This window comes from Odocoileus virginianus, chromosome 7, assembly GCF_023699985.2.
Source record: "Odocoileus virginianus isolate 20LAN1187 ecotype Illinois chromosome 7, Ovbor_1.2, whole genome shotgun sequence".
Taxonomy (NCBI): domain Eukaryota; kingdom Metazoa; phylum Chordata; class Mammalia; order Artiodactyla; family Cervidae; genus Odocoileus; species Odocoileus virginianus.
The window spans coordinates 6,278,875-6,306,642 of NC_069680.1; the positions used below are offsets into that span (position 1 = coordinate 6,278,875).

The 27,768-nt window shown below is 49.6% G+C and overlaps 2 protein-coding genes across 14 annotated transcripts in view; one reads left to right on the top strand and one right to left on the bottom strand.

Annotated features, from left to right (window-relative positions):
- Positions 1-9,044, top strand: part of MFSD13A (major facilitator superfamily domain containing 13A) — a 31,958-nt gene extending 22,914 nt beyond the window's left edge. For 12 of the 13 annotated variants that reach the window (XM_070470088.1, XM_070470087.1, XM_070470089.1 and 9 more), the window contains 8 exons: positions 3,302-3,544; positions 3,960-4,042; positions 4,244-4,696; positions 4,823-4,946; positions 5,952-6,048; positions 6,614-6,785; positions 6,866-7,059; positions 8,242-9,044. In XM_070470088.1, the coding sequence (XP_070326189.1) occupies positions 3,377-3,544; positions 3,960-4,042; positions 4,244-4,696; positions 4,823-4,946; positions 5,952-6,048; positions 6,614-6,785; positions 6,866-7,059; positions 8,242-8,504 (1,554 nt within the window). In that variant the 5' untranslated portion in view covers positions 3,302-3,376 and the 3' untranslated portion in view covers positions 8,505-9,044. The remainder of the gene's footprint in view (positions 1-3,301; positions 3,545-3,959; positions 4,043-4,243; positions 4,697-4,822; positions 4,947-5,951; positions 6,049-6,613; positions 6,786-6,865; positions 7,060-8,241) is intronic. The other variant, XM_070470090.1, reaches the window with a different exon arrangement.
- Positions 9,045-10,170: 1,126 nt separating this feature from the next.
- Positions 10,171-27,005, bottom strand: ACTR1A (actin related protein 1A). The gene is made up of 11 exons (XM_020897883.2): positions 26,867-27,005; positions 19,331-19,395; positions 18,416-18,491; positions 17,608-17,733; positions 16,064-16,188; positions 14,532-14,748; positions 13,743-13,835; positions 13,019-13,193; positions 12,862-12,923; positions 12,163-12,203; positions 10,171-11,981 (listed from the first exon to the last, which is right to left on the bottom strand). Exons 1-11 carry the CDS (start codon positions 26,912-26,914, stop codon positions 11,879-11,881), a joined length of 1,131 nt encoding a protein of 376 aa, XP_020753542.1. The 5' UTR covers positions 26,915-27,005; the 3' UTR covers positions 10,171-11,878.
- Between the last annotated feature and the right edge of the window lie 763 nt (positions 27,006-27,768).

Consider the following 27,768-nt stretch of genomic DNA (forward strand, 5'->3'; position numbering starts at 1 on the left):
CCTTTGGAGACCTCCACTTGTGCCTTCTTTCCACTACATTGCTTGGGAAAGTGCCAAGGAAACTTTCAGGGTGATGGATATATTCCTGATCTCAACTGTGACAGTTTCACATGCATACACATGCCAAAATTGATCAGACTATACACTTTGAATATGTGCAGATTATTATTATCTAGGGAAGGGTTCTTGTTTCCATTCTCTCTCTTTTTTTTTTTTTTGGCTGTACCACGTGGCTTGCAGGATCTCAGTTCTCCAGTCAGGGATTGAAACCAGGCCACGACAGTGAAAGCCTGGACTCCTAACCCCTAGGCCACCAGAGATCTCTCCACTGTGCAGATTACTGGATGTCAGTTATACCTCATTAAGGCTGTGGGAAAAAAAAATGTTTCCCACCAAATACTTCTTTAGGGGCTTAAAGGTCCCATGGATATTATCCTGCTTTTGGACAAGGCAGGATCCTTTTGGCCAGGGAGAAATTCTCACAGACTTAACAGCTGCTTTCAGGAAGTTTGGGCTTCCCAGATGGTGCTAGTGGTAAAGAACCCGCCTGCCAATGCAGGAGTTGTAAGAGACGCAGGTTTAATCCCTGGGTTGGGAAGATTCCCCTGGAGGAGGGCATGGCAACCCTCTCCAGTATTCTTGCCTGGAGAATCCCCATGGACAGAGGAACCTGGCAGGCTACAGTCCAAAGGATCTCATGAGTCGAACACGACTAAGGTGACTTAGCACGCATGCATTCAGGTAGTTTTGGCCACTCCTCCTCCTCCCTCCATCACTAACACGTGGACTGGCACAAAGCTGACATGGGGGTGGGAGGCTGCATACTGACCTCTTGAGTGACCACCTCAGCTTCCAGGGAGCCCGAGAGAGACCCCGTGAGAGTCCCTCCTTGTTCTCCCTGCAGAGCCTCTATCTCCCCAGCCAGTCACTACCACAGCAAGGGTGGCTGAGTCCAGAGATGGAGGTAGAGAGTGAGGACACAGCCCCCATGCTGGCTAACTCCATCAGGTTGGTGTGCAGGCAGGCAAGAGAGTGTGTGCAGGGCTGGAGGCTCAGTGAGGGACGAGGAGTTGGAGGTCTAATGGCCATGGCACCTGAGGGACGGGTGAGATGGAGACAAAGAGATGGGGAGGGTGCTTCTGGTAGCAGGGGGCCTTGAGAACAAAGGCCTAGCCAGAGAAGATGGAGGCTTGAAGGTCCATGGGAAGCTGGGCTGGACTGGCCGGGAGAGGCCGGACTATAGAGGCCCTTGAAGGCTGGGCATGGAAGCAGAGCCCTAGGGACTCATGGGGCAAGAATGCGGCCTGTGGGGGGCAAGTCACCACTTAGGGACTGGGCCTGTGTTGGTTCTCCAGGGCCTGACTCTAATGGGGAAACAGGAGTTTCTGTTCTGCATATGTGTGTGCAAGCATGCGGACATGTAAATGAGGCCTGTGGGTAGGCTTGGGTCATGAGGGCTTCAAGAGGAGATAGCCTCAGAGGAGGTGCATGAGTTTTAGGGCTGCCAAAACAAATTGCCACAAACTAGGTAGCTTAAAACAACCTCACGGTTCCTGGAGGGTGGAAATCCAGCATCGGGGCACCAGCAGGGTCATGCGCCCTCTGGAGGGAGCCTCTAGGAAAGCATCCTTCCTTGCCTCTGCCTGGCTGTCTTGTGCTACCTGCAATTCTTTGTGTTCTCTGGCTCATAGCTGCATCACTCAGATTTCTGCCTTCATCTTCACATGGCTGTTTTCCCTTTCTCTGTGTCTGTGTCCATATTTCCCTCTCCTTATGAGGACAGCAGTCCTTAGGTTAGGGCTCATCTCAATTCAGACCTCACCTTAACGTGGTTACATCTGTAAAGCTCTTTCCAAACAAGATCACCCTCACAGGTGCTGGGGGTTAGGACTTGAACCTATCTCTTTGGGGCTAATTCAACTAGCTACAGGGAGTTTGAGAGAAGAAAGCCCCCATAGCTTCCCTCTGGCAGGGTTGGGGGGGTCAGATAAGCACACATGGGATTATTTTTCTGAAAAGAGAACAACAACTTTCAATCTAAAAAAAGAGACAGATAGACTTAATGCCTGGCTGCTTAAAGTGTGGTCATGGCCCAGCAGCATCGGTGCCCCCTGGGAACCTGTTAGAAATGCAGAATCTCAGATTCCACTCCACACCTGTGGAGGTAAAAAATCTACATTTGAACCAAGTCCCCAGGTGACGTGGAAGCACATTACAGTATGAGAAGCGCTGCTGTAATAAGAATTGGATTTTTATTTCCTTTTAAACCCATGGTCAGTCTAGCCTGCTGGTCTCTGCATGAGCTGGCCTGGTCCAGAGCAGGCACATGTGTTGTCCTTTGTTCTCTCTCATGTAACACGTCCTTGAGTTTCTCTCCTATGTGTTGACACTCCCCACATATTTGACCTTTGTGGAGAGCATCGGGTTTGTTGAGCCAGTCCCTTTGTTGTGTTCCTGGTCTGTGTCCAACTTTTGACTGTTTTTAGATGTTGCTGCCATGAACAACTCTGTACATGTTTTCTTGGGGTTAGTTCCTTGAGGTGGGGTTTCTGGAATCAAACTGCATGGACAGTTGTGGACTCTTATCATATCTTATCACTCTTATATCCCTGTGAAACCTGACATCACAGCAGGTCTCTCCATTCTACCCAGCAGCCCACAGTAATCCTATTTGGGAGGTCAAGTGGCAAAAAAAGGCTTTGGAGCCAGACAGGCCAGGGTTCAAGTATGCTACTTTTATGCTGTGTGACCTTGGGCAAATGACTTAACCATCTCTGAGCTTGGTGTTGCTCTCCTATAATATTGTAACAGTGCTGTGAACTTTGTATGGGTTTTATAAAGATGATAATGATACCACCACCATTTATTGAGCACTTTCTGTGAGTTACCTCATTTAATCCTTTTATTCTTCTGAGTAGCCATGATCATCCACTTTTCCCTTTTACAGAAGAGAAAACTGAGGCTGGGGTTAACTAGCTTGCCTGAGATTCTACTGTAGGCACAGTGTGTGCCCAGGCCCAAGGCTGTCAGGTTAGAGTATGGATGAAAGAAGATGCCCTAGCATGCGACCTGACTCTGCACTTGCTGGCTGTCTGCCTTCTCTTCCCACGCCTTTATCAGTTTCCTTTTACTCCCTAGCAGTGGTATGTAGTCCAGCATTGTTTTAGCTGGTGATTCCCATTGGCGATTCCCTAGTTTTGTTTTATGTGCAAACTTTCTCCCAGTGAGATGACTCAGAGGTCTGGGGTTAGGAGCCGGGCTGGCTCTGATCCCTGCAGCTAACTGGCTCCTTCTTCCCCAGGAACAAGTATGGCCAGACTGCCCATGGCCATGAGCGCGCCTCGGTGCTCCTGGGGCTGAGGCTGGGCCGGCCGCCATGATGCTGGGTGGGCCCTGGGCCTGGCTGCTGGGCCTGCCCACAGCTGTGGTCTATGGCTCCCTGGCCCTCTTTGTCTCTGTCCTGCACAACGTGTTCCTGCTTTACTACGTGGACACCTTTGTCTCCGTGTACAAGATCGACAAAGTTGCCTTCTGGGTTGGAGAGGTAGGCCAGCACTGGGGCAGTCAGCCGGGGTGGGAGCCAGGCAGATGGCAGGGCAGGGTCCCACCCAGCCAGGAGCAGAGGGTAAGCTGGCTTGCCCACCAAGATTCAGCAAGAAAAGGTAGAGCTGGAGGCTCTCAGTGGGGATTATGCCAACTCTCCTGTCCTCTGTCCTGCGAGCTAGGCACTGTATGCACATTTATAATACATTCACATGTATTTATCAGTGGTGCCCTGGATGGTGGGAGTTTGATGGGGGCAGTGGCTGTGGGTTATGGCAGAAGGACTGACCTGAGCACAGGTTTTCAGGCAGGAGAGCTGGCATCATCTCTGAGGGATGGCGAGCAGGCTGGGGTGCAGAAAGCCCTGGAGAGGAGGCCGCCTGGAGCCCACCTGCCCGTCTCCCCTCTGCCCACAGACGGTGTTTCTCCTCTGGAACAGTCTCAACGACCCCCTCTTCGGCTGGCTGAGTGACCGTCGGTTCCTCAGCTCCCAACCCCGGTTTGTTTCCCTGGGATGGCTCAGGACTGGTCCTCGCCCACCTCCCCCTCCCCAGGGCTGGAGGACCACTGCCTGTATGTGGGGTGGGGAAAGAAAGGGAGACCACTGCCAGGCGTTGGCTGGGCCTTCTCATTTCCCGAGTTCAGGCGGGGAGTGGGGCCTGCCAGGGCATCTCCCAATGGCCCTCTCTCTCCCCGGCAGGTCAGGTACTGGGCTCTCCTCAAGGGCCGTGGTGCTGGCACGTGTGCGGGCACTGGGCTGGCACGGGCCGCTGCTGGCACTGTCGTTCCTGGCATTCTGGGTGCCCTGGGCGCCTGCTGGGCTGCAGTTCTTGCTGTGCCTGTGCCTCTATGACGGCTTCCTGACGCTTGTAGACCTGCACCATCATGCCTTGCTGGCCGACCTGGCCCTCTCAGCCCACGACCGCACCCACCTCAACTTCTACTGCTCCCTCTTCAGTGCAGCCGGCTCCCTGTCTGTCTTTGCCTCCTACGCCTTCTGGAACAAAGAGGACTTTTCTTCCTTCCGCGCCTTCTGCCTGGCGCTGGCCACTGGCTCCGGGCTGGGCTTTGTGGGGGCCGCACGGCTGCTGAGGCGGCGGGTTGAGGCGGCCGGCAGGGAGCCGGGGTGCCCAGCCATGGCTGTGAATGGCGGGTGAGTGGCCAGCACTTTGCTGGGCTTGACTGCCATGCTGGGGCTCCTGGCTGATGGATGGCTGCCTGGGGTGGGGGATGGCTCTGGCCCAGCCTAAGCTGTTCTTGATTCCCCTCTGCCCTGTAGCCTGTGTGAAGAAGAGCTGCTTGTAGGCGGCGAGGATGTGGGTAGCATCACCTTGGGCCAGTACCTCCAGCAGCTGGCACGCCACCGGAACTTCCTGTGGTTTGTGGGCATGGACCTGGTGCAGGTATGGGAACAATGCCCATTCGTAGGATGGCTGCAAATGCCTCACTCAAGGGAACCGCCTTCCCAGAAGCTGGGAAATCAGTTCTGGTCTTGCCTGAGGATAGCTGAGTGGCTGAATGGCAGGAATACAAGTTGGGTAGTTAGAGACCTGGATTCTCCCTGCATCTGAGCTCCTAACTCCCTGTGTGATCTTAGGCCCGTCTCGCTCTTTTGGGGCAGCCATGTTCTCACCTGCAACGTGAGAATAGGAGAGAGGTGCTCCCTTGGGGACTTTTTTTTGGCCACTCTGTGGGGCATATGTGGGCTTCCCTGATGGCTCAATGGGTAAAGGATGTGCCTGCAATGCAGGAGACACAGGAGACGTGGATTCAATCCCTGGGTCAGAATGATCCCCTGGAGTAGGAAATGGCAACCCACTCCAGTATTCTTGGATGGAAAATTCCATGGACAGAGGAGCCTGATGGGCTATAGTTCATGGGGTCCCAAAGAGTCAGACACAACTGAGCGACTAAGCACACATGATGCTTAGAACACTTTTGTATAATTGTATTTTTGCAGGGCATGTGAGATCTTAGTTCCCCAACCAGGGATCAAAACCACACCCCCTACACTGGACATAGAGTCTTAATCACTGGAACACCAGGGAAGTCCCTGAGGATTCTTTTTAAAACACCACAGGCCAGACCTAGAACACATGTAGTATATAAGCCAGCGAAATTTAGAAACAAATTGTTTTTATGTCATTAAGCTTGTTTTAGCATTGATAAGTTTTACAAGAGAAAGCTTCCAGTTGTTTTAATGGTGATGTTATCATTCCTTCTAGCTTTTATAGACAAGCATAGGAATTTGGTTTTAGGTTTTGTCCTGGTATGTTCCATGTTGAAGGACATGGGACTAGAGGCTGCTCTGGCTCCTGCTGCTGCCTCCCCCACCCCACCCCTGTTGGTTTTCCCTCTGTTCCTGGCTCCCCTTCACCCAGCCTCCTTAGTGTCCCTGTTGGTTGCAGGTCTTTCACTGCCACTTCAACAGCAACTTCTTTCCTCTCTTCCTGGAGCATCTGTTGTCAGACCACATCTCCCTCTCCACGGGCTCCTTCCTATTGGGTGAGTGGGTACCTTGTGCTGCCCGGAAGGACAGAGGCTTGCACCCCAGAACCCCTAGACTGACTGCAGATACAGCCACCTCCCAGCTGGGGCCCAGGTGGCAGAGGGCAGAATCTGCACTGGGGTTGCACTTCCAGCCCCCACCCCCACCCGCACTTATTTTCCAGAGGAAGGGAGGGAGCTTCTGTGAGTTTGAGTGGGTAGGGTTGCCCTCATGGTGGTCGTCTTGGTAGTCACGCCACCTAGCGGTAATGCGGCACAGTAGCTCGTTCACAAGGGACGACTACTCTCCTGACAGGCCTGGGAACGTGCTTGACTGTGCTGCTTCCCGGTGTGGCCTTGGGTGTTTTATTTCATCTCTTTGGGTCTCCATTTATCTGTAACGTAGGGATAGTACTTACCTTAAAGGGCTTCGAGGACTAAATAAAAGGATGTGGAAACTCAGCACAGCGCCTGGACCTCGTTAGTGCTGAATCAATGCCAACTTTGATTTCTGATGGTTAGAATGTGGGCAGTCGTGGAGGTTGTGGCAGCGCCCCTTGACAGGCTGCATTCCCTTCCTCAGGCATCTCCTACGTTGCTCCCCACCTCAACAACCTCTACTTCCTGCCCCTGTGCCGGCGCTGGGGTGTCTACGCTGTGGTGCGGGGGCTCTTCCTGCTCAAGCTGGGCCTGAGCCTGCTTATGCTGTTGGCTGGCCCCGACCACCCCGGCCTGCTCTGTCTCTTCATTGCCAGGTAGGCCCTGCCCCTCCCTCGCCCCCTCACTTGTGCCCCCCCGCCACCCTTCATTCTTATCCATTCTGTCTCGCTGGCAGCAACCGTGTTTTCACTGAGGGCACCTGTAAGCTGTTGACCTTGGTCGTCACGGACCTGGTGGACGAGGACCTGGTGCTGAATCACCGCAAGCAGGCAGCCTCGGCGCTTCTCTTTGGCATGGTGGCCCTGGTGACCAAACCAGGCCAGACCTTCGCTCCGCTGCTGGGCACCTGGCTGCTCTGCTTCTACACAGGTGAGGGCCCAGGGGCTGGCATGGTGCTCGAGGCTCCAGGGAGCACAGCATACCTGGTGTACCAGCTGATGGGCCTGGGACCTGGGTCCCAGTGAAGCAGAGGATGACAACGAGCCACGACAGTCTGGGCCTGGGCTGCCCCTGGCTGCCCCCCCTCCACTGCCTGTCCCTATGTGGGCAGAGGAACTGGGTTCCATTCTTTCAGTAGTTCATTCATTCATCCAGCAAATATATATGGGATACCTTCTCTGCCAGGTGCTATTCTAGGTGCCTCTAGGGAGAGAGAGAACAAAATAAGATAAGGTCTTTACCATCATGGAGCTTATATTCTGTGTTGGGGTAGGGTGGGGTCAGCACTATACAGCTAAATAAGAGAAAAGCAGGCAGAGATAAGTGCACTGGTAAAAGTACCATTGTGGTTAAGAAGCTACTCTGTGTGGTCTGGAAGGACCCCGAGGAGATGGCACCCAGGATGTGAACTGAATGGTGAGGATTTAGTCTGGAAAGATCTCAGCAAATCACAGACAGGCAGAAAAGAAAGTACAGGAGCCCAGGTTATCAGGAATGGTTTGGGTTGGCATTTCCTCCTCCGGGGGATCTTCCTGACCCAGGGGTCAAACCCCAGTCTCTTGCATCTCCTGCACTGGCAGATGGGTTCTTTACCACTGTACCACCGGGGAAGCTCAGGAGTGGTTTGGAGGTGAGGCTGAAAAAGTGAAGAGGGGCTCTGTAAATCAGGGCAGGGTTTGGATTTTATTCTCAGTGCAGCTCTTGGGAAGGTTTTAAGTAGGGCAATGGCCTAGACTGATTTATATTTTTTTAAGTTTGCTCTGCTCTTTGAAGAGTGGACTGTAGGGAGGCTGTGGCAAAAGCGATGGAGGCTTGGAGCAGGTGGTGCTGGGGGCTGAAAAGAAGTGTTTGGTTTGGGCTGTGTTTTGGAGTTGGGGGAGGTAAAGGATTGGCTCTTGGGGAGTGGTGAAGCTAATTGAGGACTCTAGGAAGAATTTGGTTACTGGGGGGATAGTGGTGTCATTCCGCAAGGAAGAACAGGGGAGAAGCAAGTTTGGGTGTGGAATTGAAAGTTGGGGTCTGGACGTGTCCATGTGACATCTGAGATATGAGGCGCTGTGGACTTTGGAGGCCAGGACTGACCTGTTCTTTCTGCGGGCTCTCTTGTCCTAGGTCATGATCTCTTCCAGCAGCCCCCCCTGGCCCCCGTGGGGAGTGCCCAGCCCTGGCCAGAGCCCCCGGCTGCGCCCCCGGCACAGGCCCCCACACTCCGCCAGGGCTGCTTCTACCTGCTGGTGCTGGTGCCCATCACCTGTGCTCTGCTGCAGCTCTTCACCTGGTCCCAGTTCACGCTGCATGGGAGACGCCTGCACGTGGTCAAAGCCCAGCGCCAGCACCTGTCACGGGCCCAGACCCTGGACGTCAAGGTGGTGTGAGGGGAGTGCAAAGCCACCCTGTTGAGGACACCACCTGTAGCCCTGCGGGGGCCAGCCCTGTGTCCTGCTCTTCCGCCTCCCTGGGGTCCTGCCTGGAGGACAGATTGCAGAGCGGGAGCACTTGGGGCTGAGCTGGAGTGTCACTGGGGTCTAAGTTCCTGCATGGCTCTCTGGCCCAGCTTGGGCAAAGGCTAGGCCATGTGTGTGCTCAGGGACCTGCTTCCTCCTCTAGGGCAGAAGGAAGAAGAGGACTGAGAAGTGTGGGGCCTGCCCTGTGGTCACATGGGGTTGCCATGGGTATGGAGGTCATTCTTCCTACCTGGCTGGGGCTGGCGCCCTGTGTGGGCTCCGGAACCACTTTTGCCTGGTCAGGACTGGGAGTCCTACCTGCCCCTTCCAGTGGTTTCTCTGAATTCTCTGCTTCAGCCACACCTGGAGTAGCACACCCCAGCTGCTGCAGGGTGCCCCTGAACCCCAAATGACCTCTCAATCAGGCTCATCTCATCACAGACTGATTAAAGCCAGTCATTTCTATTTCCATTCCTGAAGTCTATGCTGTGTATGGGAGTGGTGGGTTGGAGAACGGGATTCCTTAATAAGAGCAGCCTGAGAACATTTTCAAAGATGAGTGGGGTAGGGTGGAGGGGGACGCTGCATCAGGTTCACTGAGGTAGTGGGGAGAGCCTGCAGACCAGTGGCCTCATGGGCCCCTGGGAGCCAAACAGCTTTCAGGCCTGGGGTTGTAGCCCCAGTGTGTTTCCCATGTACCACTGCTGGAGGTGGTGAGCAGGGAGTGGCCACTTCTAGGCTAGAGATCCTTAACCTTGGAGTCACTGGGATCTTCCAAAGATGACTTTAAATTTTTTTTTTCTTTACCATGTGACTGGGACTAGAAACCCTGGCTTCAGGCCAGCGTTTCTGAGTCTGGGCTCTACAGACATTTGGGGCTGGGAAGTTCTTTATTGCGGATGGCCTCTGCCTACTAGACGTCAGTAGCGTCTCTCCCTAGTCATGACGACCAAGCACCTCCAGACATCGCCAAATGTGTCCGGAGAGGCAAACTGACCTTAATTGGGAACCACTGCCCTAGACCAATGGTTATTTGAAGGTCTGCATCACAGTTAAGATTGTAGTCTAGTGCTATATTGCCTGGGTTCAAATTCTAGCTAACAAAGGGCAGATTTGGGAGAAATTACATAATCTCTCTGTGGCTCTATTTCATCATCTGTGAGTAACAAACATACTTGCATTTTATGGTTGTTGCGAGAATCAAATGGTTAACACTTGTAAAGTGCCTAGCAATTCCCACCCCTAACTGCTCAAGTATACAGGTTTAAAATGGAGAAGTGATTAATCAGAGTATCTGAGCATAGACCCTGGGAACTGCGTTTTAATAAACTTCTGACTTCAAAGATGTGAAGAGCTGGCCTCTTATTGTGGGTGGAGTCTCATCCATGGGCTTGGGCATGTGTACAGGGCATGGACTCTCAGTTCCTGACTGGACTTTGGGCTTCTTTGTGAACATCTTTGCATCCCCCTGACAGGCTGGGACTTGGGTGAAGGTCTGGCTGGTGCAACAGTGACCTCTAGAGGATGGACTAGGCCCAGTCTCAGGGCCCACAGCTCCTCCCTCCTCCCACCTGCACTGACTAGACAGAGGCCCAGCTGATGTGTCTATTAGAACGAGTTTATTTAAGTACACTGGGCCCCACCAGGCAACATGGTTTGTGCGAGGCTGTGCAGGGGACAGGCTTGGGCTAAGAGGAGGGAGGTGAGCTGGTTAAGCACACTGCAGTCCGCGGGTCGCCACATCGCTTTCACACACACCTGCTGCTGCGGCCCACACCTGGCAGGGCCTTTGGTCGTTGGACGGCATGGGGTCGAGAATACTGCCTGGAATCTGGGATCGGGCAAGTGTTGGTGTCATGGGTGAGGGTGCCGGTGAATATCTGCTAGCCTCAGCTTTGCACCTTCTGGGCTGAAGAATCTTTGGACCCCTGCCAGGCCAGCCCAGTCCAGGGTAGGCGCCTGGCCCCACTGGACCAGAGGAGGTGAGCCTGAGCCCCATCAGTTCCTGGCCGCCTGGTCTGGCCCCTCCCTCCCTGACCAAACAAGTCCAAAGACAAGAATGGCACAAGTCAGCCAGAGGGGGCTGTCTGGCCTCTACAAGCTAGTCCCCCGGGGTCAGCTAGCATGGGAAAAGGCAGCTTGGTTAACTGCGGCTCTTTCTCCAGTCCTAAGGAGGCGGCATCCCCAACACCCCTCCTTTGCCAGGAGCCTCTGCCAAATGGGGTGTCTACCTCCTATTTCAGAAAAATCCAACCAGCAACCAGCCTGTTGATTCCAGGGCAGTGAGCAAGTGAAAGAGGGAGAAAGAAAGAGGCCGGAGTGATTTTGAATGTAGCATCTGAGCTCAAATGGTCCTGAGGCCTATGGATACTGTCAGTTCACCTTGGCAGGGAGTGGCGGGGCCCTGAACGCTATGCTAAGCTTAGGTGCTGTAAACATTAGTGTGAACAGGGTGACCGGTGGGCGGGGCAATGAGCTCCCTCTCTCCAGTCCCCTAACTGAACAAACACTTCAATAAATAAAACTGAAGATGGCACTGCCCATGGATGGATGGAAAGCAAGTTAACAGGACCTGAGGCCAACAGGCTCCTGAAACTCTCCCGAGATCCCTGGATGGGGTTGGGGGTTGGAGCGGTAAGCCCGCCACTGATCAGAAGTAGTGCTCCTTGCCCTCCTCAAATGCCCAGTGTGGTCCTGGTCCCCAGGTGAAGTTGAGGGCATCCTGCCCGCTCCTGACAGGGAAGTCTCAGTAAAAGCTCCTGGAGTGCTTCTCCAGCTTTCTAAACCCAAACTGCAACAAGACCAGACAAGAACTCAACCCTGGACTCAGGCCTCAGTCCACGATCAAGAGGCATCGAGAGCAGAATGATGAACAAGGGGAGGCCGCAGGGCACCCTGGGTAGAGGGGGTGGGGTCGGCCCAGCCTAGGATGGGCAGCAGCAAGTGTCCCCGGGGTTGGTTTACCTCCCTCTCTGTCTCCCTGTGGTAGTAAACATAGTCCCACACAGCCAGACAAAGGCCCGGCTGACAGAGCAGGGCCCTCTGCCAGCACTCTTCCCTGTCAGGGGCCAGTTAGTGGTCAACCCCAGGTCTCAGGCCATCGCCATCATGGGTAGTTCGTCGTCCTTTCCGGGCCCTGAAATCCTGGGATCCCTGGGCCACACGGCACTCGCATATGTGCACACATTCATACCCACACACACACATTCATACACACAGGCAGTTCCTCGCAAACACTCCGACTCAAGAAAGCGAGTTTTAAAGTGGAGTTAACTTCAGAGAGAGGCGAAGACGATGTCCCAGTATTAGAAGGTTTTCCTGTGGATGGACCGGGCACCGTCTTCCTCGTATTCCTTCTTAGAGACCCACATCTTCTTAAAGGTGTCCAGGGAGGCGAGGATGGAGCCCCTGGCATGGAGGGAATCCAAAGGAATCATGTCAGAGATGGGGAGTGGGTATCTGTGGAGCCAGGCAGTCCCCCTGGGGTCAAACCAGACCAGGCTTTTCTTCAAAGACCTGGGGTGGTGAGGCGTAATCAATGCCTCTGCAATAAGAGTGCTCCACTCTTATTCCCAGAAGAGCTACTCACCCAATCCATGTGGAATACAGTCTCTCTTGCGGTGCAGATATCTGCCAGGGTGGGTGGAAAGAGGAATCTGAGATGGCCGTCCTCCCCTCTCCCTTCCCCGTCTAACACTCGTCTCACCGCCAGTGACAGTCAGTGGATACATTTCACACAACAACCTTTTAAGTTCTGTCCCTGCTGGACCCTGTGGCCTCTCTGGGGGATACCATGGTCAGCCTGACACTCATCTGGAGAAACAGGCTTCTGGCAACCTGAAGTACCTATGGCTCCCAGGGAAGCAGGGGCTATCTGAAGGCAAGATCAAGCTCTGCTGGGGGCTGGTGGGGAGCTGATTGCATGGCAGGCACCACACTCCTCCACTTAGGATCCCTCCTTCCTCAGGCAGGCCAACTCCTCTCAGCAGTCACTGAGGTGCTGGGCTGTGTCACAGGGACAGCTGAAGTCAAGCTCCTGTCAGTGTTAGCTCCCCTGACAGACTGCATGTCTAGCATTCTGCCACATCTGGGGATCAGAACTGCCCCGTGTGGTGAAGACCCAACATGAGGATGGGTCCCCGCTCTAGCAGGCCTCAGGGGCACAGTAGAAGCTGGGAGCCACCTGATGGTGCCTGGAAACCTTGGGCAGAGCAGGAAGGGAGGCCACGCCACGCAGTGTTCCAGACCCTTGGCGGTCCAGTTCACCCACCCCCTGGCATGCTCCTACCCTGATCTTCACGTCCTTTGGAGCCAATTTCTTCACTTCACTCAATAGCCTGTCACCAAAACCTGAATGGGCAAGAAGGGAGAATCTCATGTCAATCCCCTGGGCCCAGCAGGACGTGGCAGCTTCCTGGGGTAGGGCCCTGAGACCAAAGCCCAACCTTTGAAGAGGGTGGAGCCGCCCGAGAGGACGATGTTGGAGAACAGTGTGCGCCGCAGGTCCATGTCAGACTTCTGGATGGCAAACACCAGCACCTCGTGGATGCCCTCGCTCTCCTCGCCGATCAGGTCTGGCCTGAACAGCAGCTCAGGTGCCCGAAATCGGGAAGGACCAATCTGCGGGGTGGGGGGGCAAGCGTCTCAGGCTCAGGTCCCTCTGCCCAGGGCTTAGTAACCAGGTGGCTCTGAAGGCCACACTCAGGGAAGACTTTCTATGTCAAGAGCCGCAAGAAACAAAGATAGGGCTCCTGGGAACATAAAGGAACAACCAGCATGCCTGGGAAACTAGAGAGAGGAATCTCCTGTGTTTAATCCTAGCTCTGACATTTTCCAGTCAAGAGACTTGATAGATTCATTCATTCGTTGAAATTTCCTCCTATCAGTGGAGGTCCAGGGGGCTGGAATTCACTCTATACTGTGCCTGAGTGGTTAAGGACAGCAGTACACATCAGCCTTCTAATCCCACAGGAGAACACCTCCTCCCCTTCACATAGGAGAAGCAAAGTCCCTAGCACCTCACCCTGCAGGAGACGCTGCAGCTCAACAGCTACACTGCTCCAGGCAGAGGGTGTAAAAGAACTGGTGCGCCTGACTCCAGCCTCCCCGTGGGGAGTTCTCTTTGGGCTCAGTGCTTTTGGGACCTGAGGGGAGAGGTCTGCCACCTACCTCAATGGTGCTGCCATCGGGCAGGTAGTATTGCGCCTTCTCCGTCTCTAGTGTCTCATCCTTCTGAGGGTTTATAGACAGGTAGCAGGCTCTCTGGAGAACCAAACACAAGTCAGGTTGGCTGGAAAGCTGGTGCCTACCTGGTCCAAGTCTCCATCCATTGCAGTGACTGTCCTAAAGATCATTAGAGCTGCATATCCTAAGTGCCACCCAGTGAAGCTGACTCAAACCTCCCCGCCCCTTCTTAGGATATGTGCCCCCACCTGTCCACCTTCCTGGGGGCCAAGTGTGGCAAGTCAGCTTTCTGGATTTGAGTCTGAGACCACACCCTAGTCTTAGTTCAGACTTGGGTTTCTTTTTCCTACTACTTGTATGGTTCTGGGCCCTGCCTACCCAGCTCAGAGGTCTCCCTGGAGCCGTAGAGGATGCGGAGGGTTCATTTTACTTAAAGAAAAAAAAAAAAGCAGTCTGACTTCTTCAAGGGGGTAAAAGAACATGTGTAATCTGTACATGATATATAAAAACAATGAGCATGGGCATGCTTATCACTCAGCTTAGGAAATACAGGCAGCTCCCTTTTGCCCACAAGATGGCAGCACTTTGGAGAGTCAATCCCTCAGGGTGAGGGGACTGGCTGGAGATAACAGGGCCGCCAGGAGGCCTGGTCTGGAAGGACAGATACCCATCTCCAGGGCAGGAGTTTAGCCACTCTTCACTCTAGGTCACTGAGGTCCTGGCTACTGTTCCCGTCCCCTCTCCCAGCCCTGGGCCCATGGGGGCAGCACTCACTTCTTTTATGGCCTTGACAATCTCAAACTCGGAGGATGAATGGAAATCATAGCCCTCCTTGCGCAGGTAGAGGCGAAGAAAGCGAGAGACGTCTCGGCCAGCGATGTCGATGCGCATGATGGAGTGGGGCATGGCAAAGCCTTCGTAAATGGGCACGGCATGGGTGACACCATCCCCCGAGTCGAGCACCACACCCGTGGTCCTGCCGGTGGCATAACTGAAGCACAGGGGGCACAGCATCACTCCCCCTGCCTCCTCACTCTGGGAAGACTCTCGTTTCTTGCTAGAGTTCAAGGTCAGCTAAACTAAAGCTGGGGCCTGCCTTTCCCAGAAGCCTCCGACTGGACTGAGTATGAAGGCAGCCTGAGCACTGAAGCAAGCCTGGAATATCTGAAGGAAAGGAGCCGAGCCTCTCCAAGCGCCCCTTCTGCCACCCCTCCGGAAGAATAGGCCCTCCAATCACAGGAGATGGCCTGGCCTTCCACTGCTTCAGGGACCCAGCCTGAGGGACAGTTTTTACTCTCTAGACAAGATGAAAAAACTCAGGGGTCAGGAAAGAAAAGTGAATGAATGAAAGAAAATAAGAATATTTTCACTTGCATAAAAAACTAGCTTTTGGGGACTTCCCTGGTGGAGTGGCTAAGACTCTTTGCTCCCAATGTAGAGGGCCCAGGTTCGATCCCTAGTCAGAGAACTAAGATCCCACATGCTGTACAATGCGGCCAAAATGTTAAAGAAGGAAAACAAATCAACCAACCAACTAGCTTTTGGCCCTCTAGGTCTGTCCTTAAGTTTTTCTCTTGGTAAGGACAAGGATACAGACATATATGTGATATGAGGGGGAAAACCCCATAATGTTTCATAAACAACACCTGACATTCAGCCTTCGTGTTAGATGACAGGCAGTGGAGAAGGCTGCGGTGAAGTCAGGTTTCCAAACCCTGTCTAAAATGGCAGCTGCGATTTTCTTTTAGCTTCTGCTGATTTTTGCTCTAGAGGAATGCAGGCCCAGCATTATCAGATCTTCCCATTTTTTTTCAGAGAAGTCAGAAATTTTGATTTTGATAGGAAATGTCCCAATTTTTAAAGGTTGGCTCACAATTTTTCAGCGGGGTCAAACATGCCATCTGCAGGCTACCAATATATGATCTTGGCAATAGACCTAACCCTGGTGGGAGGCAGGCTGGGAGCAAGACAGGATGACAAGGGTGTTTTCATCACGAGCCTATCACCAGCCTTGCACAGTGCCTGGCTCAAGTAGGCCCTGAAAAAAACACCTGAACTCACTGCAGGGGCCAGCAGGGAGAGCTGTTGTAGCACGTGGCCTTCCCAGCAGGCTCAGCGGAGAGCCTTTGGCACCAGACCAGGAGGGAGGGCCAAGACTGGGAGATGCTCCCTTTCCCACCATCCATTACCGTCCCTGGCAGGGGTGCTTAGGGAGCTCTGCACCAACCCACAGCAGGGCCAGCCTCGATTCTGCCAAAGGACTGCTTCCCCCCAGGGGCCAGGCTCGCCAGCCAGCTGCTACTCACAGGCTGAGCACAGCTTGCATGGAGATGAAAAGGGCTGGCACATTGAAGGTCTCGAAGAAAACTTCAGCAGCTCGTTCCCGGTTTTTCCGTGGATTTAAAGGCGCCTCTGTCAGGAGCACAGGATGCTGGTGAAAGATGCCCGGACAGCAATTAGGGTGAGGACAGATTCCCAGCCCTCATTAGTACTGCATGGCTGGCTGGAGAGCCCACCGGACTTTGTCAGCCTCTCTCTAAAAGAGGGCTGGTGGGCTGGTCACTTACCACCACCCAAGCCAGTTTCTCAACTTTCCAAATTCATACCCCCTTTAAAGTGTCATTCTCTCCTCAACTTCTACTACCCTCTTGTCCCCCAAGATTCTTATATAGGCCCTTGTACCTTCTGGATAGCTCCAGGTGTCAAGATTTTGCTAAACTCTAAATTTGAAATTACTATGATAAAAGTAATCCTTAAATTTTTTTTTCAAAATAGAAAATTAAATATCATTATTGATTACACTATTAAAAAACAGAATATATCCCTCTCTTAGAAATTCTGATAAGCCTAGTCAGCACCTTCCTTTGTGTTTCTGAGTTGAGAGTTTCTTCCTTAGAAACTAAAGTCCCCCCATGTTCATCGCAGCACTGTTTATAATAGCCAGGACATGGAAGTAACATAGATGCCCATCAGCAGACGAATGGATAAGGAAGCTGTGGTACATATACACTATGGAATATTACTCAGCCATTAAAAAGAATTCATTTGAATCAGTTCTAATGAGATGGATGAAATTGGAGTTTCATTATACAGAGTGAAGTAAGCCAGAAAGATAAAGACCAATACAGTATACTAACGCATATATATGGAATTTAAAAAGATGGTAACGATAACCCTATATGCAAAACAGAAAAAGAGACACAGATGTACAGAACACTTTTAGACTCTGTGGGAGAAGGCGAGGGTGGGATGTTCTGAGAGAATAGCATTGAAACAAGTATACTATCAAGGATGAAACAGATCACCAGCCCAGGTTGGATGCATGAGACAAGTGCTCAGGGCTGGTGCACTGGGAAGACCCAGAGGGATAGGATGGAGAGGGAGGCGGGAGGGGGATCGGGAAGGGGAACACACGTAAATCCATGGCTGATTCATGTCAATGTATGGCAAAAACCACTACAATATTGTAAAGTAATTAGCCTCCAACTAATAAAAATAAATGAGGAAAAAAAAAAAAAGAAACTAAAGAGTATATATAGCTCCGAAGTCTGAAAGGCGTGGGTTGGAACCCCAGCTCTACCACTCTTCACTGGGTGATTGCGGAAATACCACCTGGCTTCTCTGAACTTCTGTTCCCTTGTTTGTAAAAGGGAGATAATAATACTACCTGTGCCTCATAGGGATGCTGTGAAGATTAAATGCAAACATGTCTGAAAAGCACATGCCTGATGCCTAGAACATAAGACACAAACGCTCAAGGCAGTTATCGTTGTCATCTGCCTCATCTCTGGGGTAGGGCTTCTGTCTGTTCTGCATAGCCCCCATGGCACCCCACACACAGGACCCTCACCTCCTCTGAGAAAGTCTGCAGCTGGTCCTTAGAGTAGACATACTGCCAGATGCGCTCCATGTCGTTCCAGTCCTTGACGATGCCGTGCTCCATTGGGTAGCGGATGGAGAGGAGCCCTCGGTGCTCCTGGGGGCAGACAGCAGTGCTTGCAGCCGCAGCCAGCCTCTCAGCAGGACTGCTGGGTGGACCCCACAATCTGCACCCCTGGCTAAGGATGGACCCACCCATCCTCCAAGTCACTAAACTGTATGCTGTGAACTGTGTTCAATGCCCAAGCAGCTGGCAAAGCAGAGGGCTTCTGCCTTTCCGTGGGCCCCTGGGTGGCATCCTCCTCATTGTCTGGTCCCAGGACACAATCTCCTGGCATCTGCAACCAAGGTTGGCAACAAAGATTCTGTTGTTCTGCTTCTAGAAGCTGCCCGAGGGCTCTGCCAAACTGTGCTAATTAACTTATCCCCAGAGTACCCCAACCAGGATCTCCCCTCAATCACTTTTGCCAAAAAATAACCAAGCCAGTCAATTTGATCATTGGCAACATAGTGATAGGAGGAAGGCAAAAGCCCTTTTTTCTGGACTGGTCTCTGTTTCCCAAAGTGGGGTTCCAGATAGTTACTCTCCAAAACCAGAGGCTGTTCCTGGGAGAAATAAACCAGTTAGGTTTATTCTCTTTAGAATGAGAGAGTGAAAGGGGAGAGTTCAAGAGGAAATTGTTTCTTTTACTCATGTCCCTCTGTCGGATACTGCCTGCATGGGGAACAGTGAAGGTCCCCTGCTGGCTTAAGGCTTCTTCAGTAGGACATGGGATTACCTCGGCTTTGGGGCCAATGAAGATGTCACCTTCGAGGGCGCCTGCCATGACACGAACATGCTTGGGTCTGCCCACACTACAAAGAGAGTGGGGAAGACTATCACTTCTCATTTCATGACATAACACACGACAGAACACAGGAAAGATGTACTAACGCATGTACTTGGATGGGAAGAAATATACTCAATTCTACTGTGACTGTCACTGAGGAATGCACTTCCCACAATTTCTATAATGAACATTTTTTTTGTATTTATGCATTAGTATACTATTTCATATGTTTATTATAAGTTATCAAACTCGGGAGGATTCAATATCCCTAGTTCTTCTCTTTCCCCAATGTATGTACAGATCAAGAGAGACAAGGAAATAAGAGTTCACTTAAAGTGATTAACTCAAAAAGTTTTTGTCTCCTTAGCCTCCTGCCCAGGCCTTCTATGAAGGACAACTGTGATGTTGTAACTGAGAGATGGCCTTCCTCCTTTCTCCACTGCATTGACCCCTCTCCCAGGTGCCTGCGCCCTTTTCCTGCCTGCAGCATCTCTGCCTTAGTAAGAAAGTGCTGAGAAAAAGACTCATTCTCCCGGGAATGGTATGTATGGTTTAATGTCAAATTCCATTCTGAGTGACAGGAGAATTTTAAGAAGAGGACTCCATTATGAGACTGTCATCCAAAGCAGTAAGTCACCAATGATAACATTTTTGGCAAATAAAAAAACAACTGCCCCTCAATTGCACCATGCAGGCAACAGTTTGCTTACTCCAAAAGCCAGCTCTTGTCCCTTGCTTGTTGTTGTTTTGAGTACCAAGGCTGATCTAAATGAGAGATCCCGTCCCCCTAAAAGATGGAGGGCTGACATCATAACAAAACTGACGAGCCTTACAAGCTTCTGACTAAGCTACAGAATGACTTACTAGTTTGGGAAGCAGTATTTGGGGATCTGATCACCAGCAAAACCAGCTTTAATCACACCGGATCCCTGAGGAGAGAAAGAGAAGTCAGACTATCACACAAACAAGAAGAGATTCATATCACACAGTATGTATAATATGGTTCCACCTTTATTTTAGAAAGAGAAAGGATCTTATATTTATGAATAATATATCCACTCATATGAGGATTTGTACCGTGAATGCATGCCAAAGGGAGGGCACTGGGGCTGGGAATGGTAAGGGGAATTTCTACTGCACACTCTATTTGATTTTTATGTATTCTTTGTCTTTTCTACATTGAACATGTTTACTTTTGGAATTAAAAATAGTATTAATAAAGGGAAGAAAAGGAGAAGGCTTGAGGACAGAAGAGGAAAGTACCTAAAAGCACAAAGTGGCCGAGTTTAGGAACACAACAAAGGTGGGAAGGGCGCACAATTTTGCTAAACCATTAAGGAGTGCTCATCTAAGCTACCTTCAGCTCAGACCTGAACTGTCCCTGCCCTCCAGGGCCTCTATGACAGACACACCTTGAGAGCACTGCCATACTTGAAGCTAACTCCCATATGACATATGCCGTCTGGTTCTGACTGCAGGGGCAGACTACAATGACCTGTGGGGTGGTTGTAGTAGTTGTTTTGCTTTTTCACTGTGCTTTGCTATACTCATTGGTCTCTTGAGGGTAAAGAGCAGAAGAGCCCTTAAGCACTCTGAAAAGAATCTGCTGTCTCCCACCATCATCTGGTAACACTTGGGCCCAGCCAAAGTAAACATGGATTCTGGACATCAACTCCATGCAAGACAGATGTTGAGGCCTGATGCTGCCTGCAGATCACCCTGTTCTCTTCCTTCTTAATTCTTCTACCACTACACTGGGTACCCTGTCCTTCCATCCCCAACACAGTTTCGGCTCCAAGTGCAGCAAGCCGTCTCCTGCTGCCTGTCGACAACTTCTCCTGGGGTGGGGTGGAGTGTAATGTTTCCAGAACACACAAGCATTAAACACATCAGGAGATGCTAAATAGCCAAGGTTACCTTGGTACCAAAGGTTTCCCAGCAATACCCCTGGATCCATCTGTCTTTTTTATTCCTGCATTTTTATAAGAGCAAGGTGAGGGGGTAGGTGACTGATCCCAGCGAGGGAGGAGGGAGGAGGTTAGAAGTGGTTGAAGGACAGGGAAAGAGGTGTTGGGGGAGAGCAGGGCAAGCCAGTTCTCTAAGACAGCAGGAACTTCTGCCAACAGAAAAAACAGGAGACAATGTGCAAACTCATCGGTCTGGGCAGAACAGCAAGGAGCCTGGAAAAGGTACAGCTGTAAACTGAGCTGAAAGACTGGGAAGGAGGGAGGACTATCCTACTGCAAACCCAAGGGCTTGGGGACAGTGGCGCAGCTAGTGAGAAGAACATCATACAAGGGAATATGGGGAACTCGTTAGCTCAGGCTTCCGATAATTGCCCACTGCCTTCATCTGGGTGTGGTGACGCTAACAGACTAATTGGATCTCCTGGCAGGAGTTGAAAAGGAGAAAAGTAAAGATGAAATCTGTGCTTTAGACTCTAGATTTTTTTTTTTGGACGAGACTGACACTTTTTTTAAAATATTTATTTATTTGGCTGCACCAGGTCTTAGCTGCAGCATGTGGAATCTTTCAGTTGTGGCATGTGGGATCTAGTTCCCCAACCAGGAACTGAACCCAATCCCCTTGCCTTGGGAGTATGGAGTCTTAGCCAATGGACCACCAGGGATTCTCCAAGATATTTCTAAGAGATGATTTTCCTGGAGATTTGATTTTGAGTTTACTGACAAGAGGGCTAGAGTTTGAGTGACAAGGCAGATTCAGACATTAGATTCTTTTCTTTCTCCCTGTCCTTCCCAGCAAGTCTATAACAGGTCCAGTTCAAATATCACTGCCTTCCTCCTGAAGGATAATCTTCAGTTGGAATTTGTTATCCTCTTCCCATCACCTATCACCATTACCTGGTTCACTAGGTGGCATGAATTTCATTCTGCTTTCTATTCTAATTTACAGTTTACACTTTTGTCTCTTTTCAGCGCAAATTCCTTGAGGTCAGAGACTTTGTATATCAGCAGTATCTGACATTAGCAGGGTACCTGGCTAGATGCTGGCTAACTAAAATGAAAACCAAGCTCAAATGATTGGCAGATGAAGCCGAACGTATGGAACCTGAATGAGCAGCTGGAATGCCAGAAGCCCCAGGCAGAGGTGGTACAGGGAAGATGAAGACAGTCTTGGGAATGATACACAAGGTAGAACCAGACCCAGCTTGTCCCTGCAGCCCCATGAGCTGGCTTGGCAGGCCAAGTGTCAGGTGAAAAATGGGTGGGGACAGGGGAAGTGGCTGAGTTGCCTTTATTTTGCTCAAGCCATACCAAGAGAGCATACAAAGGGGTCATGTCAATTTAATAGTATTTGTAACTAGGAACTGTATACTTGGCAAATGAGCTGCCACTCTTTGTTATTCACTCTGTCAAAACCAAGTAAACAAATGCTTTGTTTGAAACAAATGCCTACATTTGAAAAAGTAATCTCATTAAATATTTGATTTTTGGAACTCAAGTCTGCTGCCAGCCAACTCTGACCATTGTCCTTCTGCAGGAGGCAAACAAATAGCAAATTCCTCAGCATGGTTCTTGTAGTACCTGCTGGCTATTGACCCTGTGGCTTGGGCAACTTTACCCTAAGCACTGATTATTCTTAACATGCTGGGAAGAATGCTAGTTGTCTGCCATTTAACACTGTGAGGTGGAGCCTCAGATTCTAGGACACTGGTAGCCCATTCTGGCCCAAAGACATATTTTGTTTGGTCCACAAAGTAGTTTTTAAAAAACAACTTTATTGAGAAAAAATTCACATACCACACAATTTACCCTTAAATGGGTAAATGCACCTTAAATGGTACATATTCTAATGGTTCTTAGTATATTCACAGAGCTGAACAATCATCACTACAACCTAATTTTAGAACTTTTCATCAACCCCCCAAGAAACCCTGTACCCATTAGCAGCCATTCTCCATCCTTACTAACCCCCACCCTAGGCAACCACTAACATACTTTCTATCTCCACAGACCACAAACTACTTTTACATTGACTTCCAACAGTTAAAAATTAGAGATTGCAGGACTTCCCTGGTGGCCCAGTGGTTAAGACTCCATGGTTCCAACATGGGGGGCTAGGGGTCGATCCCTGGTCGGGGACCTAAGATCCCACATGCCACCTGGTGTGGCCAAAAAAAAAATTAAAAATTAAAAAACACTAGAGATTGCATATGAAATTAACACTTTTTTTTTTAAAGTTAACACTTCTGATTTCCCTTGAAAAATGAGAAAATCTGGTAACACTGGGCCTGCATGGGGACAACCTGCTGGAAATGAGAAACAGCTGACCCTTTGGTCAAGCATGCTCAATGTTCCTTTCATATTTCTCACTTATTAAGACTACCTTCTCCTCATCCCCCTGCCCCTCCTCTGCCTTTTTAATGTATCTGCTTGGCCTCCCCAGGCATTGAGTTTGAGACCCCTATTCCAGACATTCTTTCCAGCTTGTGAAGCACATCCATGACTCTCAAAATACACATAATTGAGTGTAATCTATAAACTACCTTCTCTTCCCTCTCTCCACCAAACTAGGGAGGATTCTCACTGCAGTTGTGCAACCAACAGGATGAAAGTCATATCACAAGTGATGGTGTTAAATAAATACACTGACTTCATTTTCTCAGCTAAATTCTAGTGTACCTTAAACTTAAGTGAATCAACAGATCTTAAGAGCTGATGACAAACTGTTAAAAAAGAAAGAGAAAATCAGTGAAATTTGACACTGACTAGATATTTGATGATATTAAGGAATTACTGTTAATTTTATTAGCTTTAATAATAGTATATTGGTTATATTTTTAAAAGTTTGTACGAGAGGGAAGTGGGTGGGTATGTTGCTAAAAAGATTAGTCAAGAGTTGATAACTATTACAGTTAGATGATGGATATATGGATATTTGTTATAACATTTCCCCTCCTTTTGTTTATATTTGAAATTTTTTACATTAAGGAAGGGCTTCCCTGGTGGCTCAGCAGTTAAGAATCAGGATGCCAGTGCAGGAGCTGTGGGTTCAGTCCCTGAATCTGGAAGATCCCCTGGAGAAGGGCATGGCAACCCATTCCAGTATTCTTGCCTGGAAAAGCACATGGACAGAGGAGCCTGGCAGGCTACAGTCCATGGGGGTCATAAAGAGTCAGACACGATTTAGCAACTAAACCACCACCACCACCACCAGAATAAGGAGAGCTAGCAAATAAGATGATAGCAGCTAAGTAAAAATTCAAAACATAAATACTATACACACACATTATAAAATATGTGTCCATAAAATCAGAAAGAAAGGAGCACATTAATTTTACAATGAGGTTTGCTTCCAGGGTTATGTATGGACCAGAAAGAAATGATGGGATTATGGATGGGTACAAAGAGGCTTCGATTATATCTGTAATGTTTTATGTCCTAAAAAAATCTGAAGCAAATTTGGCAAATGACAACATTTATTAAATCAAGGTGGAGGACACATGCTACATAGGTGCTTGTTATATATGTCTCTGAACTTTTCCATGTGTTTAAAGAATCTCACTTTTCAAAAAGGGAGCCAAAGAAGCATAATGGCCCCCCCAAAACAGTAAAACTCTTAGCCTGAAAAACTTATAGAGATCTGATATTACTCCTTCATTTAGGCCCACATAGTCTAGCCAGAAAAGACAATTTTAAGATTGACTATAATGTTGATTCATTTTACGGAAGTATTTAAACTTCGAGATCCTCCCAAAGATCTGAGCTTCAGAATAAATATAGTATTCCAATTAAAGTGTTGTAGTCCTGAGAGTGGCCCTTCTCATTCTTGTACTACTATCTGTAATATGACTTTGGGAAGAACAACTTCTTAGTTTTTTAAAATACTCATCGCACATGCACATATGCATACACACACCCTTCCATCTTCTTCATTAAATTCTGATGAATTGGTTTGGTCCCAGAATTCTATGAAAGGGGTGGTCAACAATTGTCTTAAGACTAGGAAAGAAAAAAAAAGACTAGGAAAGGCTGTGAACTGATAACGGGGCTGTTCTCTCTTTTCCTTGCTTTCTTTGTTTTTCTGTCTTTTAATTACACTCTCCTTAGCCCAGAAATAAAATTGTGGCAGCATGATAAGCTATGGAGCTGTTAAATCTGCTAGAGACATGTTATTCTCATAATATAAAGCTGGCTCAAAAAAAAAAAAAAAAAGCTGGCTCAAATATTTTAAATGATTTACTGGCAGATAGTAAATTCTAGTGGAAAAATTATTTAAGTTTCTCCTACTTCACCTTTTGGTGGGATTGCTGGCATAATAAAGGAAATGTTTTCCCAGAGAAAAAACAAGTCTATTCCTTAAGTATTCAAACTGAAAAGGTACTGCTGCTTTGAAGCATTTCAAATACACTATCAAGAATGAGAAAGAAGGAACTAAGAAGCATTTGCATAAGTGACATAAAGAAAATGGTTGGAGATAGCACTGCTGCCCAACAATTCTAGAAGCAAAAGGTCTGGTGGGATGGACAGACTGCTCCTTTTGCACTGCTGATGAAAACAGGAAATTGCTAATTTCTATTTTTCTTTCTTTTTAAAACCAAGAAAAAGGCACATGAAGCATACACAAACTGGCTGAAGATAGTAGTGTTCTCTGAAATTTAACATCAAGAACAAAGAGTCCTGCTCAACCTTCTGCAGTAACTAGTCCTTCCTCCCATCCTTTTTTTTATTTAGGGACATCTTTATTACTGTCATAGAGATTTTTCAGCCATTTATACCCCCCACCCATAAAAATTAAAAATCCAATGTGCACCTAGTGGTGCCAGGCCCTAGATACTGTATGTGTGGAGGGAACTGGGGAACGAGAGACTAAGGAAAAGTGAAGGACTACCAACCATCTTTTCCCACCCGGATTCAATAGCCTAAAGGAGATCAGTAACCCTCCCCGCCCTGCCCGCCGACCAAATCCTCCCGAACATAAGGTGTCTCACTGAGCTCAACCTTATTCCAGGAGAGAAGGAAAGCTAGCCAAAGAAGCACCTTTCCTTGGAAAAAGTAAGGAATTAAGAACTCAATCTCAAATTGAGTCTTGGCTCTTCAATTCATAAGCCAGGTGGTTTGAATACTGTTATTTAACCTCTCCACGTCTCATTTTTTCTGTATATTTCGAGTCCTATCTACCTATCAGTGTTGAAGCTTGAATAAGATGGTGCAGACGACAGGACCTTGCAAGTGCCAACGGTCCCAAGGACTGAATCAAGAGACCGAATCTGAGTCAGCTTAAGACAGAGGGAATTCGCAATTCTGACTTAGTAGAGGGACTCAGAGGGGACAAGAAAGGTAGCAACCAATCTCCATTGGACCAAACCTGTGAATGGAAGACAGACATCCACTTTTTTAATAACGGCCTCCTTCCGCCAAAAATAAAAGCTATATTTAGATTCTTTCCATTTGTGACTATCGATGCATTTGCGTGGGTACTATCAGGATGAATAATGGATAAAGCACTGGATTAATGTGCGACCTTGGGCTCACTTTACCTTTTTGTGCTTCAGTTTTCTCATCTGTAAAACGAGGATCAAAATTCCTGCCTTAATTATTCACCCGGTTTTTGTGAAGATCCAATTGGAATGTATGCAAAGCCCCCATGTAAGCGCTGGAGCGCCTGGCAAGTATTATGTTTAGTAATTTTTACCCCCAGCAACTAGGCGTTCCAAAGAGGAAGGTACCTCCCTGCTTGCTTTGTCATTCTCCTTTCGTCTCGACCTTTATTAACATTGTAATTTATAATCACAGAAATAACTGAAATCCTGAGGCCATTTCTGGCATCACACTCTCGGACCCCACCCAGATACACCGCCAAGCCGCCCTGCCGGCAGGGACCGAAGGAAACTTAGCCCTTCTCCACCCGCCGGCTGGCCCTAGCCCTTCTGCCCCATCTACTGGGAGTCCCCGAAACCAATCACAACAGCCCTCGTGCACCGCACCGCCCTTAGAGAGGGGAAACACTATGGCGGCCCGGAAGAACGGCAGGGGCGCGAGCCAATCACTGCAGAAGGCTGCCCTCATCCGGCCAGGCCCAGAGGCGGGGTCAGCGGTCAAGATGGACAGCCAGAGCAGCCAATAGGGTTATCGAAAACTGGGGAGGGGCGGGCGCCGGGGGCTCAGAGCGGTTAAGGCCCCTCGAGTCAAGGGCCCAAGGACCCTGCTAGGGCTATAACCCTTCCCTTTATCCATCCCAAGGTTCTCCATCCCATGGTTGCTGGCCAGCTGGTCGCCCTATCTGCGGACTTCGGGTCGAGGGAGGAGAGAGGCGGCGGCGGCTGAACCCGCCTGACAGGCCGGGGCAGTGACAAAGAACCGGCAGCCCAGACTGAAACACGGGAAGCGATCCCTTCGGAGAGGAGAGCATAAGCCCTGCTAGGGGGATGCAACTCACGTTGTCGATCACGACAGGCTGGTTGGCGATTACATCGTAGGACTCCATGGCAGAAGAACCTCTCCTTCCGAGGAAGGAACTGCCAGCCCGGTCCGCCGCTAACGCCACTGACACGCATGCGCAGTCTAGCCGCCGGCACTGGACAGCCGGGGAGCGGCCCGACCTCACTTTCGAAGAACTACAATACCCAATATGCCTTGCACCTGAGTTAGCCAGTTAGGCAGCTTCGGAACCCCGCCTAGTTTAAGGAACGGAGCGTCGCGTTTCGACGCACAGTACTCTGGGCTTTGTAGTTTCTGCAGGTAAATAGAAGGGTACGCCTATTGATGGTTGCAATTTCATGTCTGGATCTGTAGTCCCTTTGAAGGGATTCTCAGTGCATGCTGAAGTATGTAGTCTTCAGTATTGTCTGTAGTACGGTTTGGATTGATCAGTAACTCGCGAATGTTTTGATTTTACAGGCTAGTCCTTCCACTCCCCACCACTTCCCCTGGAAGATATGAGGTTGTGATGTTTTTATATGGGTCTATAAGGCATTAATAAACATCTACCACCTTCTCAGTCTAATAAAAGGAAATTTTAGTATATATATAGGTGAGGAACATATTCCTAGAACAAAGGAAAGTATACTGCATAAAGCTTGCTTTTTTTGGAAAAAAAAAAAAAGTATATTTTTGTTTAGTTCAGTTCAGCTCAGTCTTGTCCGACTCTTTGCGACCCCATGGACTGCAGCACGCCAGGTTTCCCTGTCCATCACCAACTCCTGGAGTTTACTCAAACTCATGCCCATTGAGTCAGTGATGCTATCCAACCAACTCATCCTCTGTCATCCCCTTCTCCTCCCGCCTTCAATCTTTCCCAGCATCAGGGTCTTTCCCAATCAGTCAGTTCTTAACATCAGG

Bases quoted from the DNA above. Each gene is read 5' to 3' on its own strand.
- ACTR1A (XM_020897883.2), bottom strand. From the start codon at position 26,914: ATGGAGTCCTACGATGTAATCGCCAACCAGCCTGTCGTGATCGACAAC. The intron at 18,492-19,330 runs GTAAGTCATTCT...CTCTCTTTGTAG, and splicing joins AAATACTGCTTCCCAAACTA to TGTGGGCAGACCCAAGCATG. The intron at 14,749-16,063 runs GTGAGTAGCAGC...CCTGTGCTTCAG, and splicing joins ATGCAAGCTGTGCTCAGCCT to TTATGCCACCGGCAGGACCA.